The following is a 16,567-nucleotide window of genomic DNA, read 5'->3' on the forward strand; positions in this document are numbered from 1 at the left end:
CTTGGGGCCCTGTGATACAAAAGTGGGTGCTCTGCCCCCTGCTAATAGGGGGGCTAGTTTTAGAAGCAGGCATTCTAACTGTTCCTTTAACAGCCGTCTGATTTGCAGCAATTAGCAGGTGACCTGGTTTAGCTTCATAGCCTGAAAAGTCCAAGCTGCTGTTAAAACAACAGGGATCAAGACAGGCCGTTTCTTTTTCCTTGGCTGGCTGGCAACCTTAAGTGCCGATACGGATAGAGAGATCTAGACCTAGTTGAATTGTTTACATTTTAGGGACATAGGTGGAAACATAGAAAGCAACCTTATATTGAGTCATACGATTGGCACACCCTTCAGCATTTCTCCTATGAAAATAGTAATGCTAAAAGGACCCCCTGACCATTAGGTCCAGTCGTGACCAACTCTGGGGTTGTGGCGCTCATCTCGCATTATTGGCCGAGGGAGCCGGCGTACAGCTTCCGGGTCATGTGGCCAGCATGACTAAGCTGCTGCTGGCGAACCAGAGCAGCGCACGGAAATGCTGTTTACCTTCCCGCCAGAGCGGTACCTATTTATCTACTTGCACTTTGATGTGCTTTCAAACTGCTAGGTTGGCAGGAGCAGGGACCGAGCAACGGGAGCTCACCCCATCACGGGGATTTGAACCGCCAACCTTCTGATTGGCAAACCCTAGGCTCTGTGGTTTAACCCACAGCGCCACTGCATCCCTATGAAAATAGGGACGTCCTATTCTGTAACAACATCTCTACTATTTATAGCCCACCCATCTGATTTCGTTGTCCCAGCCTCTCTGGGCAGCTTTCAACATATATAACAACAACATGAAACATATATTAAAAAACTTCCCTATACAGTGGTACCTCGGGTTACAAACACTTCGGGTTACAGACTCTGCTAACCCGGAAGCAGTACCTCAGGTTAAGAACTTTACCTCAGGATGAGAACAGAAATTGTGTGGCAGTGGCAGGAGGCCCCATCAGCTAAAGTTTTGCCTCAGGTAATAAACGGTTTCAGGTTAAGAACGGGCCTTTGAACAAATTAAGTTCATAACCAGAGGTACCACTGTACAGGGCTGCCTTCAGACAGCTCGGGGGTTGAATAGTTCCATACCCTCCAACATTTCTCCAATGAAAATAGGGATGTCCTAAGGAAAAGCAGGCCATTCCAGGATTGAATCAGAAACTGCGATGGCTTCTGTAAACCTGTGACTGTCCCTGGAAAATAAGGACACTTGGAGGGTCTGCATTGGTCCATCTAGCTAAGCGCTGGGGAATCCTTGGCCCTTCAGATGTTGCCGAACCACAGCTCCCATCAGCCCCAGCAAGCAAGGGCAATGGCCAGGGATGGTGGGAGTTGTCGTTCAGCAACATTTGGAGGGCCACAGATTCCCCACCCATGATATGGCTCACTATTAGCCGCACTGGCCCGATTCACACTGCGCAGTCAGCCAAACCAAGGTTCGCATGAGTTTAACCACTATTTGGACAACAAAGTGAACCGAACTTTGGCTTATCTCAGTATGGTGCAGCAACAAAAAGCACTGGGAAGGAGCAAAGTGACGGCAAGCTCCTCTCCAGAAGTTCACACCCTTGCACAGTCTTCACTTAGCACATAGCGCAAGTGACTGGTAGTGGCTTTTCAGGATATCAGGCAACAGTCTCCCCCAGCAGGAGTCTCCCCCAGCCTAATCCAGAGATGCCAAGGATTGAACTTTGGTCCTCTGCAGGTAGAACACATGCTCTACCATTGAGCTGTGGCCCTTCTATGCAGAAGAGGAGAGGCAGCCCTGTGCCAGATGGCACCCTACATTGCAGGGCGATGAGTGCTGTGCTAGGGCTGCAAAGTGATTAAATAATGTTTGATTCTTGCCTCTTAAAGCAGTTCCTCCACAGCTGAGAAGAAAATGGTTCAGTAAATGTCCTGAACCCCTGGCCTACCTGGTGGCAAGCGCCCAGTCCAGGGTCAATCCATAGGTCCAAAGTCCAAACTGAAGCACAGTCCCACAGAGATTCTATCTCATCCAAGCTGGGGTCCATCAACATGGGCACTTGAGCAGACACAGCACCTCAGCTCTGCTGCTGTTTTATAGTTTGCATGCTGATTGCAGCACCTGGGCTTGGCAAGGCAAGTGACCCTCACCTGTTCCAGGTCTACTCCAGCTGAGGAATCACACACTAGTGAGCCCCACCTGGCTTGCTAGTGAGCTGGGCTGTGGGTCCTTGCCTGCCTCTGCCTCCTAGAGCACCCTGCTTGTTGCTCCCTATGCCTCAGAGTCCTCTGTGTTCGTGGAGGCTGGGATCCCTGTGGCTCTGGTGATGGGTCTTGCTGCTCTGGTTCCTGTGCACTGACCCCCATCCCCTTATCATCCTCTGACACTCCATGAGTACTTCCTACACCAACCTCTCCTTGTCCATCCTCAGCTTGCCCCGGTGTGTCCCAGTCCCAGCCACACCCTTCACTGGGATCCTCTTCCTCTTCTCCATTGTCCTGCCAGTCTATGACACTAAACTAAAGGCTTTCATTGTAAGAATGAGAGTCTGTTAGAAATAAAAACGCCTAACACATTAGAAAGCATGTAAGAACTAACATGCCACATATTGCACAAGTAATTTTAGTCATCATCCTTCATACTAGAATTGAATCCTTAACTATAATTATTTGAACTATAATAATATCAAAAATAAACAAAGTTGTGACACAATGTAACTGAAGGTGGTATACCGGAGAGTGACATTTTATTGCTAACATATTTTAATTTTTTTAAATCTTGTAAGTGTGTGTGTGTGTGTGCGTGTGTGTATCCCAAGCAGGTATGCTTTTACTTCATATTTTCACCAACTAAAAGTAGCCCCAACTAAGGAATCAGCTGGACCAGATGCAAGTCTGCATCCTCAGTTTGTACTCACAGTTGTGAGAAGAAGAAAAAGGTCACCTGTCATTTTCCCCGTGTTGAATCTGTATTTGTTGAAGTGCCTCCATGTGGTTCTATGGCCCATCCCATGGTCACTTTCCCTCTGTCATAAATGATGACACAAACTGACACTTAAGAGGAATTTGCATGACTCTTTTCAGATGACAACTAATGAATTGTCAAACCAGCACAAGGTTGGGAGAAGGGCATAGTAAGTGGTGTGATACCCCCCACTTTCTCCTCCCTCTCCTCCCCTCCTTCCCCACAAATCCCACCTGCAAATCACCTGGGCTCCCAGTTCTCTTGCTATAGTGACAAGATAGCACTAATGACAAAACACGAGTGTTGCCTTTTATACAATGATGGGTTGTGGACCACATCCAAGCCAACATATTTAGCAAACAACAATGACAACTCCAGGGAAGAGGCGTTTTACCCTTGGAATGACCACCAGTGAAAAGTAGCCCCTTTCTGTTTTGTGGGCTGTTTTGCTTCTTTATTGCAGTCTCTAGCGTCTGCAGCAAAGAGTCATTCTGAGTTAAATATGGATCTGACAAAACTGAAAATGAAACTGTCCCAGGATGGCATTTTTACAAAAGAGTTTTAGATTTTTATCTCTCTTCCACCAGATTAACTTTTCTACTTAAGAGAGGCACTGTCTTATGAGTCAGAGCAAATGTTGAAAGGTTTAATATAGCTTTTAGTCACAGTTCCGTAGCGAGGCCACAAAATGGCCTTTCCCCTCCTGCTCTGTCTCAGCAGAGCTGACTGGATTTTTGGCAGCCCCTGATTTCAGAGGTAGCAATTCTACAGGTTTATGTATATAAAAGAACCAGGTTTGAGCTGAAAGTCCAGTTTCAAAAACCCTCATGGCAGCCTCCACCCCCCACCCCCTTTTGGCAGATAGTCTGAAGAAAATGTGCAAGTAGAGTCACCGGTGATATTTCACATAAAGCAAAATTCAAAGTGAATTTTGTGGCAGGGCCTGAGGTGCAGCCAAGGAATTTCAAATTCAATAAAGCTAGTGAGCCTTCCCAAGGGGCTCCTGTGCCTTCCTAGGTTGACAAAGGAATTCAATTTTTAAAAAGCTTTTTAAGAACATTAGAAGAACTCTAACTCTGCTGGATCAGACCAGAGGTCACTATAGGTTGAGGCCACCATCTTCATTTCCACCAGATGCTTGCAGAAAACCCATGCGTAGTCTGAAGGCAACATTTCAGTTTATACCCCATCTCTGCCTATGCCAATGGTATTCAGTGATCAATGGGCTCTGGATATAGACATTTCTTAAAGCCACCCATCACAGACAGGCCCATGAATTTGTGACACACCATTGACCCTTCATTGAGCCAGTGTGGTGTAGTGGTTATGAGCGGTAGTCTCGTAATCTGGGGAACCGGGTTCGCGTCTCCGCTCCTCCACATGCAGCTGTTGGGTGACCTTGGGCCAGTCACACTTCTTTGGAGTCTCTCAGCCCCACTCACCTCACAGAGTGTTTGTTGTGGGGGAGGAAGGGAAAGGAGAATGTTAGCCGCTTTGAGACTCCTGAAGGGGAGTGAAAGGCGGGATATCAAATCCAAACTCTTCTTCTTCTTCTTCTTTTAAAGGCATTTGGCAGAGCAACCCAAACCCACTTTGCGCCAGGCTGAGGGAGGGGTTGGATTCACAGAAGTGCCCCTCTGCCCAACTCCACCAGCTTCCATTGGCCTCCCACCCACTGCTACCTGTGGATTGACTCTGGTATCGCTCTACTGAGGTGTAGCTCCACCTGCTGCCCTCCAAACAAGTGGATGGAAGCAGGGCTGGCTTGAGGTACTTTGGCACCTGAGGGAAACCACAAATGGTGCCCTTCCCCCCACAACCAGGGAAGATGAGTAAAGGTGAGTAAAGATTGACACCTGGAACAAGGTGGGAATCAAGATCTCTATCAGGAACCAGGGAGGGAATCAAAGTAACCATACCCAATGGTGGTCATGGGGATCAAAGGCCATTGCAGGGGAGAAAGGGGTTGGCTTTGAATCAGAGCCCAGGAGACCCCAGAAAGTGGTCCCAGCCATTTGCTCCCTAGGGGTGGAACGAGACCAGCAGCATCCTCTTTTCACTGAAAGGTGGCTGTAGAGGCAGGGGAGGGCGGCTGAAGAGGTGGTAGGGTTGGCCTCCAAGGACAGCACAGCTGATGCCTTCCTTGGAGGCAGGACCTACTACCCCTTTGGATCTTGTTGCTTCTTTGGCTCCTACTGCCTGAGACCTTTGCTTCACCTTGCCTCTTGAGTGGAAGTGCATTGGTGGGATCCCTACCAGCGGAAACCCCCCAAATAGGTCCCATTGGATCCTCGGTAAGGCCCTATTGCTGGGCAGCAATCTGCTTGCCCCTCCCACCTTATTATTATTATTTATTAAATTTTGCATACTGCCCTATACCCATAGATCTCAAGGTGCAGATGGACTGTGAAGGTGGTGGTGGTTCCAGCACTCTGGAAAACTCCGCCAGGGTGGAGTAGGTTTGGGATCGCAGCCTAAGCCATTGACCATCACCACATTTCAATTATTATGCTCCATCAGTCAAGGCCGTCCTGTAAGGTAAGCTCAATTACATGTTACTGGGAGACGAGAGAGAAGTCAAGCCAGGCTTGCCATTGCTGGTAGCAGCTCATTTCCCACCACAACTCTGTGCAATCCATTCTCTGCAGGTCGTGCAAGAGGACAGGAAGGTGGAATCCAATCCACACAGGGAGAAAGTTCATTGTCTACCTTCTACCTTTCACCTTTGCTGCAGAGCAGAAAGAGAACGAGGAGAGGTCAGAGCAACCCTAAATTGGCCAGGTCTGCTCCCCCATGATTGGTCACCATGGCCCAGGTGACCTTGCCCCTTCTTCTTTAGGAAATTCCTGTCAGCCTCTTTCAGGAAAGTGGGTAATGGTGCAAACTCACCTCTGCTAAAAGATGCTTCCACATTGCTAATTTGCCTGTTTGTCCTGACAGCTCCAGGGCTCCCACAGTGCAGATCTTCCAAAGCTTCTTAGATTTGATTTCAGCATACTATTGATATTATAAAGAGCACAATCACATCCAACCCCAACACCATTTCCCCCCAAGTTTTGCAATGGAGAGTTGCTACAGTCCTTTTCTATTAGCCTGATGAGAAATACTTTGAAGAATGCCACTTCCCTGATCTCTTTGACTTCAACTTTTTTATTATTATGCTAACGGCTGCGCTGCACGGACTGGTTTGGCTTTACTTTCACATTCTCTTTCTTTCACTCAGCCTTCTTCACTGAAATTGATGGGGATTTGGGCAAGTGATCCATGTGTCTCATTTCTGGTATGGATGAGCTGCCTCATTTTTATCTCCTTCAGGGAAGATTTAGAGTACTGCTTAAAGTTTTAGACTATTGTGCAATGAATATATATATATATATATATATATATATATATATATATATATGGAAAATCTTTTCAGGGAGCACTTTGGGCTGGTAATCATTTGTGCAATGGAATTTACGCTTGCAAAGTCACACTCCCTGCCAATCACTTAGATGCAAGTCATAATACCACATTTGTTTCATCGGAGGCAAGGGTGAAGGATGCAACCTCTTTCTCAGAAACAAATAAAAATGATCAGCATCCAAAAGGTCACGTGAGATGGTTATGATGATGGCAAATCTCTGAGTAAATGTTCAATGAGTTGTATAATAGGAACAGTTCAAGGCAAAGTGCTCTCAAGTGGAGGGAATGTGCATCTTAAAAAAGAAACAACTACCCACAATTTTTTATACAGTACAGCCCTGTAACATTAATTTCTTCGGTGGAGTGAGGCTGGGCTTCTTGCTCACAGTGTGAGAAGTGGGTTTCACCACACAAAGTGCATCTCAGTCTGTTCTCCCAAGTCCCCCCCTCATTTTTTGAAGCATCACTTAAGCTGAGTGTTTTACACAGAGCAGAATTGATACCTTGCTGTTTTTTGCCACACCCAGCCTTGGCCAGCGCTCCAGGAGCTACATGGCAGTGGGGGCCACACCACATTCTGTCACACACATACAAAATACATACACAGATCCTGAGCTTTCCTCCTCCTGAGCTGATCCATGCAGATCAGCTGAGAAGGGTGGAAATCGCCCCCTCCCTGCTCATCAAATAATCAATCCCGGAAACTACAACTAATCCAGAATGCGGCAGCTAGACTGGTGACTGGAAGTAGCCACTGAGACCACCTAACACTGGTCCTGAAAGACCTACATTGGCTCCCAGTACGTTTCTGAGCACAATTCAAAGTGTTGGTGCTGACTTTTAGAGCCCTAAATGGCCTCGGCCCAGTAAACATGAAGGAGCGTCTCCACCACCAACATTCAGCCCAGACACTGAGGTCCAGCTCTGAGGGCTTTCTGGAGGTTCCCTCACTGTGAGGTTACAGGGAACTAGGCAGAGGGCCTTCTCGGTAGTGGCGCCCGCCCTGTGGAATGCCCTCCCACCAGATGTCAAAGAGAAAAACAACTACCAGACTTTTAGAAGACATCTGAAGGCAGCCTTGTTTAGGGAAGCTTTAAATGTCTGATGTTTCCTCGTGTTTTTAATATTCTGTGGGGAGCCACCCAGAGTGGGTGGGGAAACCCAGCCAGATGGGCAGCGTATAAATAAATAAATAAATAAATAAATAAATAAATAAATATTACTACTACTACTACTACTACTACTACTACTACTACTACAATCTGATGACCAGGGAAGGGGCAACTTGCATTCCCATCTGGATGCTGGGCTGCATGGTGAGGTTGAAATCCCAACTCCCAAAACTGCTTTAATGGGACAGTCGACAAATTCATGGTCTACCACTGGCTCTTGTTGTGATGCTCATGCCGTCACTGAAAAAGTGTTTATGTGCATAGGAATGCTTTTGCTCATGTGTCCCACTTGTGGGCTTCTCACAGGCATCTGGTTGGCCACCTCAAATTAGATGGGCCTTTGGCCTCACCCAGCAGCATCTTTCTTCTGTCCTCATCATGTATATTACTTTAGTTTTATGAGCCAGTGTTCGCAGAGAGGAATAATTATGAACGTTAGGCTTCAGTTTGGTTTTCAGTGCTGCTGACTTTATTTAATTTATTTTTTATGTTCACCACAAAGTAATTCTCTTATGCTAAAACCATTATAGTAATTTGCTATTACCAAACTTTTTCAAAAGTGTTGGGCTTAAAAATAAACTCAAAAGCTGCATTTTGTAAAGTGCTTTTTTATTATTAGGCATTGTCAACTGCTCAGTGAAGTGCTTTCATGCAAGCTCGACTACTGTTAACCTAGAAAAATCACTGCTATTCAGTACATAAAAGTCAGTCATCAAAAGTGCTACATGTTTCTAAAACTGAACCAGAGCCTGGTTTCGTTTCCAGTCACGTTGGAATATTTCAGTGAATTAACATTGGCTCACCAGCTCACTATTTCTGTAGATACCATCCGTGATGATGTTCTCTGAATGCACATCAGCCCAACTCAAGCAAGCTGAAGTCCTATTGATTCCAATGGGAGAAACTTAGCTTACTGTTTTCTCATTGAGCTAAATGGGACTTTTAGTGTGCAAATCTATGCAGGTAAGCCACATTGAACTTAGTAGTACTTACTTTTAAGAAAATATGCAAAGGATCTTGCTGCATACTGCTTAACTTTGGTTGGATCATGCACCTTATTTTTGGTTTTCAGGCAACGTAATGTATACACTGGATTCAAAAATGTGAAGGCACATCATACCTCAATGACAAAAACGATATGTATAATGTGCAAATGCTGGATAAATGGATTATGGTGCATTATGATGATCTATTTCAACCAAGGACTCTGATTCAATATTTCTTTTCTTTAAAAAAATGAAAAAGAAACAATGCTACTCCTATAGCTAAGAAAGCAAATGTACATACCATATCATGAAGCAACAGCTCATTTACTTACAGTAATAACAGTAGGTGAAAAAATATCTTTAGAAACCTTTGTCTTCCTCTTAGAGCACACCAGGTGCATCATCTCCAAGTTTATTACAACAGATAAAGCATATATTTGAAAAAGTGCAGTAGAAGAGAATAATATTGTAGCCCGCTTTTCCAGGGATGGAGTCACACATGCACGCTCATCTCTTGAATGCAACACTAACACAATGATCTACAGCATGTGTGAAGGGACCCATCATAAGAGCTAAAACCACAGTGAGAATTTTCATACACGCAATGCCACCTCAAACTAGATACATTTCAGTTCACACCTTTAGCCAGAGCTATCAAGCACTGGGTAAACAGGAGATGCGCTTGCATGTATGAAGTAGCCCTTAATAAACATTTTTTTATCTTTGTCTGAACAGACATGACAGATATTTCTCAGCTATACATGAATTCCAGTACACCTCCAGCAAATTAAGTGTAAATCATTGGTGAAATAGAGTACAAATAAATGTTTTCTGGTGCGACCTCGTGGTTTAAGTGTTTACAAAAAGTTATGGCAGGTAGCCGGATGTGAAAGGTATATTTCATAAATAATGGATATATAAACGTTTTACCACAGTTAACAAATTATGCTCGGTCAATTGGGCTACATTTACTCATTATCATCATACTGTGTATTTCCTTTAAATTGATCTCCATCAGCTGGCTTCCTCATCTTGACATAATCTTCTTGAGAAGACAGAACAGCTCTACAGCTTGAGTCCAGTGAATCTACGCTTGTATCTTTCTGCATAATTTCCTTTGCTTGACAGATATTAATAGGACCATTCATAGCGTCTTTTGAATGTGGTCTGGAAACATCTTTGGTTGCGCCAAGAGAGCCCAACAGACCAATGCTGTCATTGCGGGGTAAAAAAAAAGTGTCTGCGTTACCGGATGAAATAGTATTTAACTTTTTAGCATGTCTGACTGCTTCCCTGGTGCCTAGTAACTCACTATCCAAAGGATATGCTGCATTAGCGACCTCCTTTAAAATGACGGCGTTGCTAGCGCGTGGTTTTTGACAACTGGCAATTTTATTATTATGTCGAATAAGACTATCTGAGGTAGTGATAACTTTCCTTTTGATGCTTTCTTGAACGAGATTTAAAGCCTCAGTGGAGTAGCCCATGTCAGGGTCAGTTCTACTGAGCTGTTCTGAATTTCCTGTGTCTCTCTCTAGCCTTCCAAATGCATATTCATAGGGAGCGCTCTTTGCGTGGCTCAATTCTCCTAACAGAGAGTGCATATCACCAAGAGATACTTCCTGTCTCCCAATGTTCTGATGCGGAAAAGCGGATGTACAACTGTTGTTGTTGTTGTTGTTGTTGTTGTTGTTGTTGTTGTTGTTGTTGCTGTTGAAAGTGATATCCTTATTATTCGGCAATAGGATGTCCTCATCTGTGTTAGTAACTGGTATAACTTCCGCAACATCAGCCTTGCTATTTCTTCCATCCATCTCCTTTTCAGTACCCTTCATAGCCGTGTTACCACATTCTTTCACATTCTTTCCACTTTCCTTCTCCTTTTCTGATTCTTCAGCTTCACTTGTTTTCCCTTGCCTAGTTTCGTTTCCCCCCTTTTTGCCTACTTCGCATGTCCTTGTCATACTGGTATTTGTGGCTTCCACTCCCTGAGATGCAGGAGTAGGAAAGGGCTGGCCATTGGATTGCGAGTCAACAGTTTCACCTCTCTTTTTCTCCTTGGTTTCCCAAATATAGTCATCGCCGTTTGCCAGTTGATGCTGGTTTCGGTCACCCACACATGGATTTAGACAGGTCCTGACGACCTCTTGTTCAGAAACTTCTGGTGGCCATTTTGGTTTATTCACTTTAACCTCCTCCTCAATAGAAAATGATTTTTTTGGTGTTTCCATAGAAGGAGGCCATGTGACATTTAGTTTTCCGCACTCTATGTTTTGTTTTAAATTCTCACCCAAAGTTTCACGATGCCCTCGCCGCCTGCCAGGATTTGAAATTTGATCAGTTGGTTTATCTGTCTTTGAGATGGATGGATGAACTTCTTGAGCATGAACACAGCCAATGGAACCTTTTTGATCTTTGGGAATCCATAATTCTTTATGTTGCTTGTGTCCAAAACCTTCATCATAATTTCCTTTGGATTTGAAAAGTTGCTTAAAATGGGGTTTACAGTATATTTTTCCATGGAGAGAAGCGTAATTTCCCAAGCTGCCAAATCAAAGAGAAAGTGTTTTATGGCATCTATCTATCACAAATGCTCCAAGAATATCCAATTTCAGTTGACATTTTAAGTACCTATAAATAACAGTTTCTATAAATATGGCCCTAACTCATATCATTTTAGAAAAGAAATAATAAATGCATTTTATTTAATGTATTCTCAGGGATTACAGATTCGATGTATTCTAACAGATTATGTCTACTAGCAAGTGATATAACATTCACTTTCAATGTTGGTTTTATAACTTTGTTTTAAATGTGGAAATTGGTTTTTCAGGACAATCTGCTATCTTCCTATGCAAGAAACGGCACAAACCATAGCAGTGTGCAGCACTAGACAGAAATTGTTCTTTGTGAGGCAGTGTGGAATAGGAGTAGGTTGAAGGTGCCTATTCTTTTGATGGATCAGTCTTCAACTCACTATTGGGTTGTGGCCTGATCCAAAGGAGGTTGCAACAGGAGCACCACCACCATGCAAATATATGGCCACAAGAAGAAGAAATGAGTCCTCACATGCCTGCCTGCATAGCTCAGTGGGTTAGAGGGTGGTGCTGATAATGCCAAGGTTGCAAGTTTGATCCCTGCATGGGGCAGCTACATATTCCTGCACTGCAGGGGGTTGGACTAGATGATCCTCAGGGTCCCTTCCAACACCACAATTCTATCGTTCTTTGTCTGGGTTAAAAGTAGGTCATGGGTCTCCAAAGGCTGAAGATACCCACTTTAGAATAACGTATTTCAGAGGATGGTGATAAGTTTAACAGAATGTTGGACAATACCAGAACAGTCCACTCAAGATCCGTAAGTCCCATTTGTTTTACCGGAAAGGCTAAACATATATTAACCCTTTCTCAGTTCTCAACAGGAATGAAAGATGCTTAATTTTGATGGGTTCACACTCATTTTTACCAGTTTATATAGTGTGGTGAACTGCTTAGCCCATGAACCTGATCTGGACCACCAAGCCTTTTTAACAGCTCACCCTTGACCCAATGTATCAGGAGTGATAGCTCAGTGGCACTGTGATGCTGATCAGCTCCACCCCCACCCTGAGAGTGGGTCAGAGCACTCAAGAAAGATGAAGGAGCATCCCATCCATAGATTAATTTGCTTCACATTGAGCAGCTTTGCACACTATGTGGATGTTCCAATCAGAAACTCTATGTGAGTCCCACTTCCTGTTTCCCAACAGGTTTGTGAAAAACATACCGAAGTGTGGCATTTACACTCCTAGGTGTGTGACATCATACTGGGTTCATAAGGAAAGGGGTAACTAATTGTAAGGGGCGGAGTTAACTGTATATAAGGTTTAAGCACAGAGGTTTTTATTTAGAAAAAGGGTTAGAGTTAGGGTGGTTGAGAAGACAGTCTGGAGTTAGAAGAGACAGAGGAGATAAATCTGTGGGTTGGGTTAGTCTGGTGTGAGAGAGTGAGAGAATTTGTTAAGAGGAGTCAGTCAAACAGTTGAGATAATCAGTCAGAAGGTATTAGGAAGGTACAGGCTGGTAAAGAAACTAAAGTTAAGGTACTGACAGGAATATTATCTGAGAAACCATAAACTTGTTAATGTTTGTAAAATAAACTTGTTTATTTGGTTCACTTTTAACAACTGTCTGGACTCAGTGTTTTACCCGAGAGTAATGGGTTGGTGGCAGCGGGGAAGCGAGCACAGTGGTGGCACAGGGATCAATAGACTGTTAAATGTCCGGGGACCCTGTGTGATCACTACACCAAGGAACATCAGACCTTGCATCTGATAGCCACGCATCTCCCTGCATGGTATGTGTGCCGGACATTTCACACATGACCCCCCAAGTGTGGAAAGAGGAAGCACAACCCATTTGTACTTTCTGTTTGAACACTTTTCAGATAAACCAAGGTGTGTTTCGGATTCATTACACAAGTATTGATTAACTGCAGCGTACTGAAATACAGCACAGCAATGCAAGCGTGGTGAGGCTGTCCAGTCACATCACTACTATTCCTGGGAGCCAAATGGGAATGGGCAACGTGGCAAGGAGAGCAGTGCAGTGCACCTCTTCTCTTTTGGTTGATCTATACTTTGCTGCTTTTTCTTGGAATCATTTTACATGTTTTTTTTTAATAATCATACATAAACTGATATATTTCTTTTCTTTGTTTTTTAATTGCATGATTGTATTATTGTAAGCTGTCCTGAGGCCTTTTGTTGAAGGGCAAGTAATGAATCTTCCAACCAAATAAATATTATGAGTTCCTTGGGAAACACAGCATATTTAGTGTCCATGTGCAATATTATTTTGCAAACATAGCAAATGGAAAATAATTTCCAGGGAACAGATCCACCCAATTATTCTTGTCGCTCTGATTCTACCTACAAGACTTACATCACACTTTGCATCCAGCTCTGACAAGTTCTAAAATATGGAGAACCGATATTCCCCTCCCCCTTAGATAGAAATGTCCAAAGAGAAAGAGCTTAAGTGACCTGCCAAACGACCATTTCGGTGCTAGAGTTCGGCAGGAATTCCCGGTCTGTTGACTTTTGACCCACTCTCTTGGATATCACTCATATGAGAACAGATGCCGGCTATGTCAGTATTTGTATGTCAACGTGTTAATTGTTCACTTCATCTTACCTTAATTTACTGCCACAATGGTGACACCGGAAACATGATTTATGAAAGGTCTGCTTGTCGGCAACCAGGCATTCCATTGGATAGACTCTCTTTTGACAAAGTAGGCACGTTTCCTTTCCCTGAAGTTGCAGTTTCTAGAAATAAATAAGACAGGGTCTCAGAGCTATTACTCATTTTTTTTCCCCTTCAAGCTCTGCACCAAATGTTTTGCCACCACTAAGAAAGCTGAAATGCTTGACTCACATGGAATTAACACCTAAGATTCCAGTTTAAAGGGCCAAATAAAATCCATGTTGCATCGTAACCTATACATCCTTGGGAGACTAGGCTCACCTGTTTACTTGGAAGGCACAGATTGCGGTTTAATATTCCAAGAGGAAGAGTGACTCACGCTTCCTACTTTTACATTTTCACTGTCATGTGCCAAGCAGGAGCTTGCATAGCGAAGCTGCATATTTCTGCAGCCGGAGCTCGCCCACACCTTCCCACTGGGGAGGCGATGCATATGTTCCCCCTTAGCACATATTTCAGTGGAAATGCCTGTTTTTCCTCTTTCACTGCATTGGGGATTTTCTGCAGGCAGCAGATCATACATTTTTAAAGGGTTGGCTCAACAGCGTTGATCAATAGTCCAAGACATTTTGTGTTATTTACTTTGTTGAATCAGACCTGTTCTCCTTGGACAACGTGGATTATTACAGTGATGTCGATCCCTTTGTGTGTGTTTGTGTGGGGGGCTTGATGCTGTTTAGCAATGAAGTTGCTGCCAAGGTTTGCATTGCTGTGCTCTCTGCGAGGGACTGTGTTCCATCCAGGAATGGATGAAACCAGCTGACCAACTCCACAGTCCCACCACCTGCATACTGAAACTATAAACCAGGGCTGACTCACCTGTGCCCCCTCCCCCAGATGTTGTTGGATTACAACTTCCATAAGCCCCAGCTAAATTTGGCCAATGTTCAGGAATGATGGGAGTTGTAGTCCAACAACATCTGGGGGAAGGGGCACAGCTTAGACATCCTTGCTAAAAAGAAGACACCAGAATAGATGACAGCAATCTGGATTTTTTTCCTTTTCTTTTTGAATTACATTTGGCCAGAAGAAGAGAGAATGGGTCTTGGAGAGAAGTTTTGTTCTTGAAATACCCTGTTTAGGTTGAACTAATCTTTTGAATTATGGTGCTGGAGGAGACTCTTGAGAGTCCCATGGACTGCAAGAAGATCAAAACTCTCCATTCTTAAGGAAATCAGCCCTGAGTGCTCACTGGAAGGACAGATCCTGAAGCTGAGGCTCCAATACTTTGGCCACCTCATTGAGAAGAGAAGACTCCCTGGAAAAGACCCTGATGCTGGGAAAGATTGAGGGCACAAGGAGAAGGGGACGACAGAGGACGAGATGGTTGGACAGTGTTCTCGAAGCTACAAACGTGAGTTTGACCAAACTACGGGAGACAGTGGAAGACAGGAGTGCCTGGTGTGCTCTGGTCCATGGGGGTCACAAAGAGTCGGACACGACTAAACAACAACAACAATCTGTGAATATTTTACATGTGCTCCTCTATGCTTAAATGTATTGACACTGTATTGCATTTAGACCATTCATACAGTTCTTAGGTTGCTGATTTAACTGTTTTTAGTGTTATTTAATTGGAATTGTTTATATTAAGTATTGATTTTTGTGAGAAATTAGCTTATAATTACTGTTGCTTTTGTACTCGGCATATTGATATGTTAGGAAGCAATCTGAGCCCTTGATCCATGTTCCTGGAGGGGGTTAGAACTGGGCAAATGTCACTCCATCCAGCTCTGCTGAAAGGGTAGCTCTATTGCCATGGATGCCCCATTGCACCTACTGAAGATGGTACTGCCATCTGTATTCCTGCTGACAGTAGCTGGTGCAAGGACCCCAAATGTGGGTGTTATATGGGGAGCAGCAGGAGTGACCAAGGGTTTTCTGGGTCCTAAAATGGCCTCTTTTCAAGTTAGGGTCTTGATTTGGGCCTTTCTGCTGCTCATGCTCAGAGCTGAAACAGGAGAGAGAGAGAGAGAGAGAGAGAGAGAGAGAGAGAGAGAGATGCCTCCACCTCTGCCAGAAAAGGTTTAGGTAAGGCGATGGTCCCACGACTCTGATTTTCCCTGGGACCAGATTATTCTGATTCGAATTGCTCTGTTATTATACTTTTGACATTGATGTATTTACTGACATGTTGTACATATTATTGCTGTGAAGCACTTTGAGCTCAACTTTGCTGTTGGAAAAGTGGCATGCAAGTAAATCAGATGAAATCCCTCACAGATGAAGCCCATCACCACTTTAATTATAGCAATTAAAATGGATTAATATGGCATCAATATCATCACCCTTTGTTTTTAGTCTCTTAGCTGTGATATAACGTCCTGAAATGTTTTTATTGCTGTTATTATGACCCTGATTATATTGCTTATATTTTACAAGGTTTTTAATTGTTTTAAATCTTGTACACTACTGTGGGAAAATATTTTGAATGAAGGCTAATAATTTCTTTAAATAAATAAATATCCAGGGAGGCCAAAGAGTTGTTGGGGAGGGGAGAGAAAGGGGCAGGAAAGTCCCTTTCTATGAGCTTCTTTTTGTTTCCTATTCATGGGTTCCAAGCCCATCAGTTGGTTTCACATTTGCGTATACTGTAACAGAGAGTTTGGAAATCCCCAAATCCTATGGATGTAATCACCCTAAACAGTTCCGGTAGTGCAAGCATTTCTGGCTATGCAATTAAACTTCCCCTCCCTCTTTTCTTCCTGTCCAACCCCATGAACCACTTAGAGCTGTTCCAGATGGTTGTGGAGAAACCCACGACATATTTCGGGGATGTGGAGACAGAGAAGAGGGAGAGGAAGT

General features: G+C 43.9%; 1 protein-coding gene across 1 annotated transcript in view; it reads right to left on the reverse strand.

Annotated features, from left to right (window-relative positions):
- Positions 1 to 8,122: 8,122 nt before the first annotated feature.
- The window catches only part of XIRP2 (xin actin binding repeat containing 2), a 78,549-nt gene continuing 70,104 nt past the window's right edge, over positions 8,123 to 16,567 (reverse strand). The window contains exons 8-9 of the mRNA XM_083576735.1: positions 13,691 to 13,824; positions 8,123 to 11,060 (exon numbers count right to left, since the gene is read on the reverse strand). Of these exons, the coding sequence (XP_083432861.1) occupies positions 13,730 to 13,824 (95 nt within the window). The 3' untranslated portion in view covers positions 8,123 to 11,060; positions 13,691 to 13,729. The remainder of the gene's footprint in view (positions 11,061 to 13,690; positions 13,825 to 16,567) is intronic.

Source organism: Podarcis filfolensis (genome assembly GCF_964270895.1).
Source record: "Podarcis filfolensis genome assembly, chromosome: 1".
NCBI classification, from domain to species: Eukaryota; Metazoa; Chordata; class Lepidosauria; order Squamata; family Lacertidae; genus Podarcis; species Podarcis filfolensis.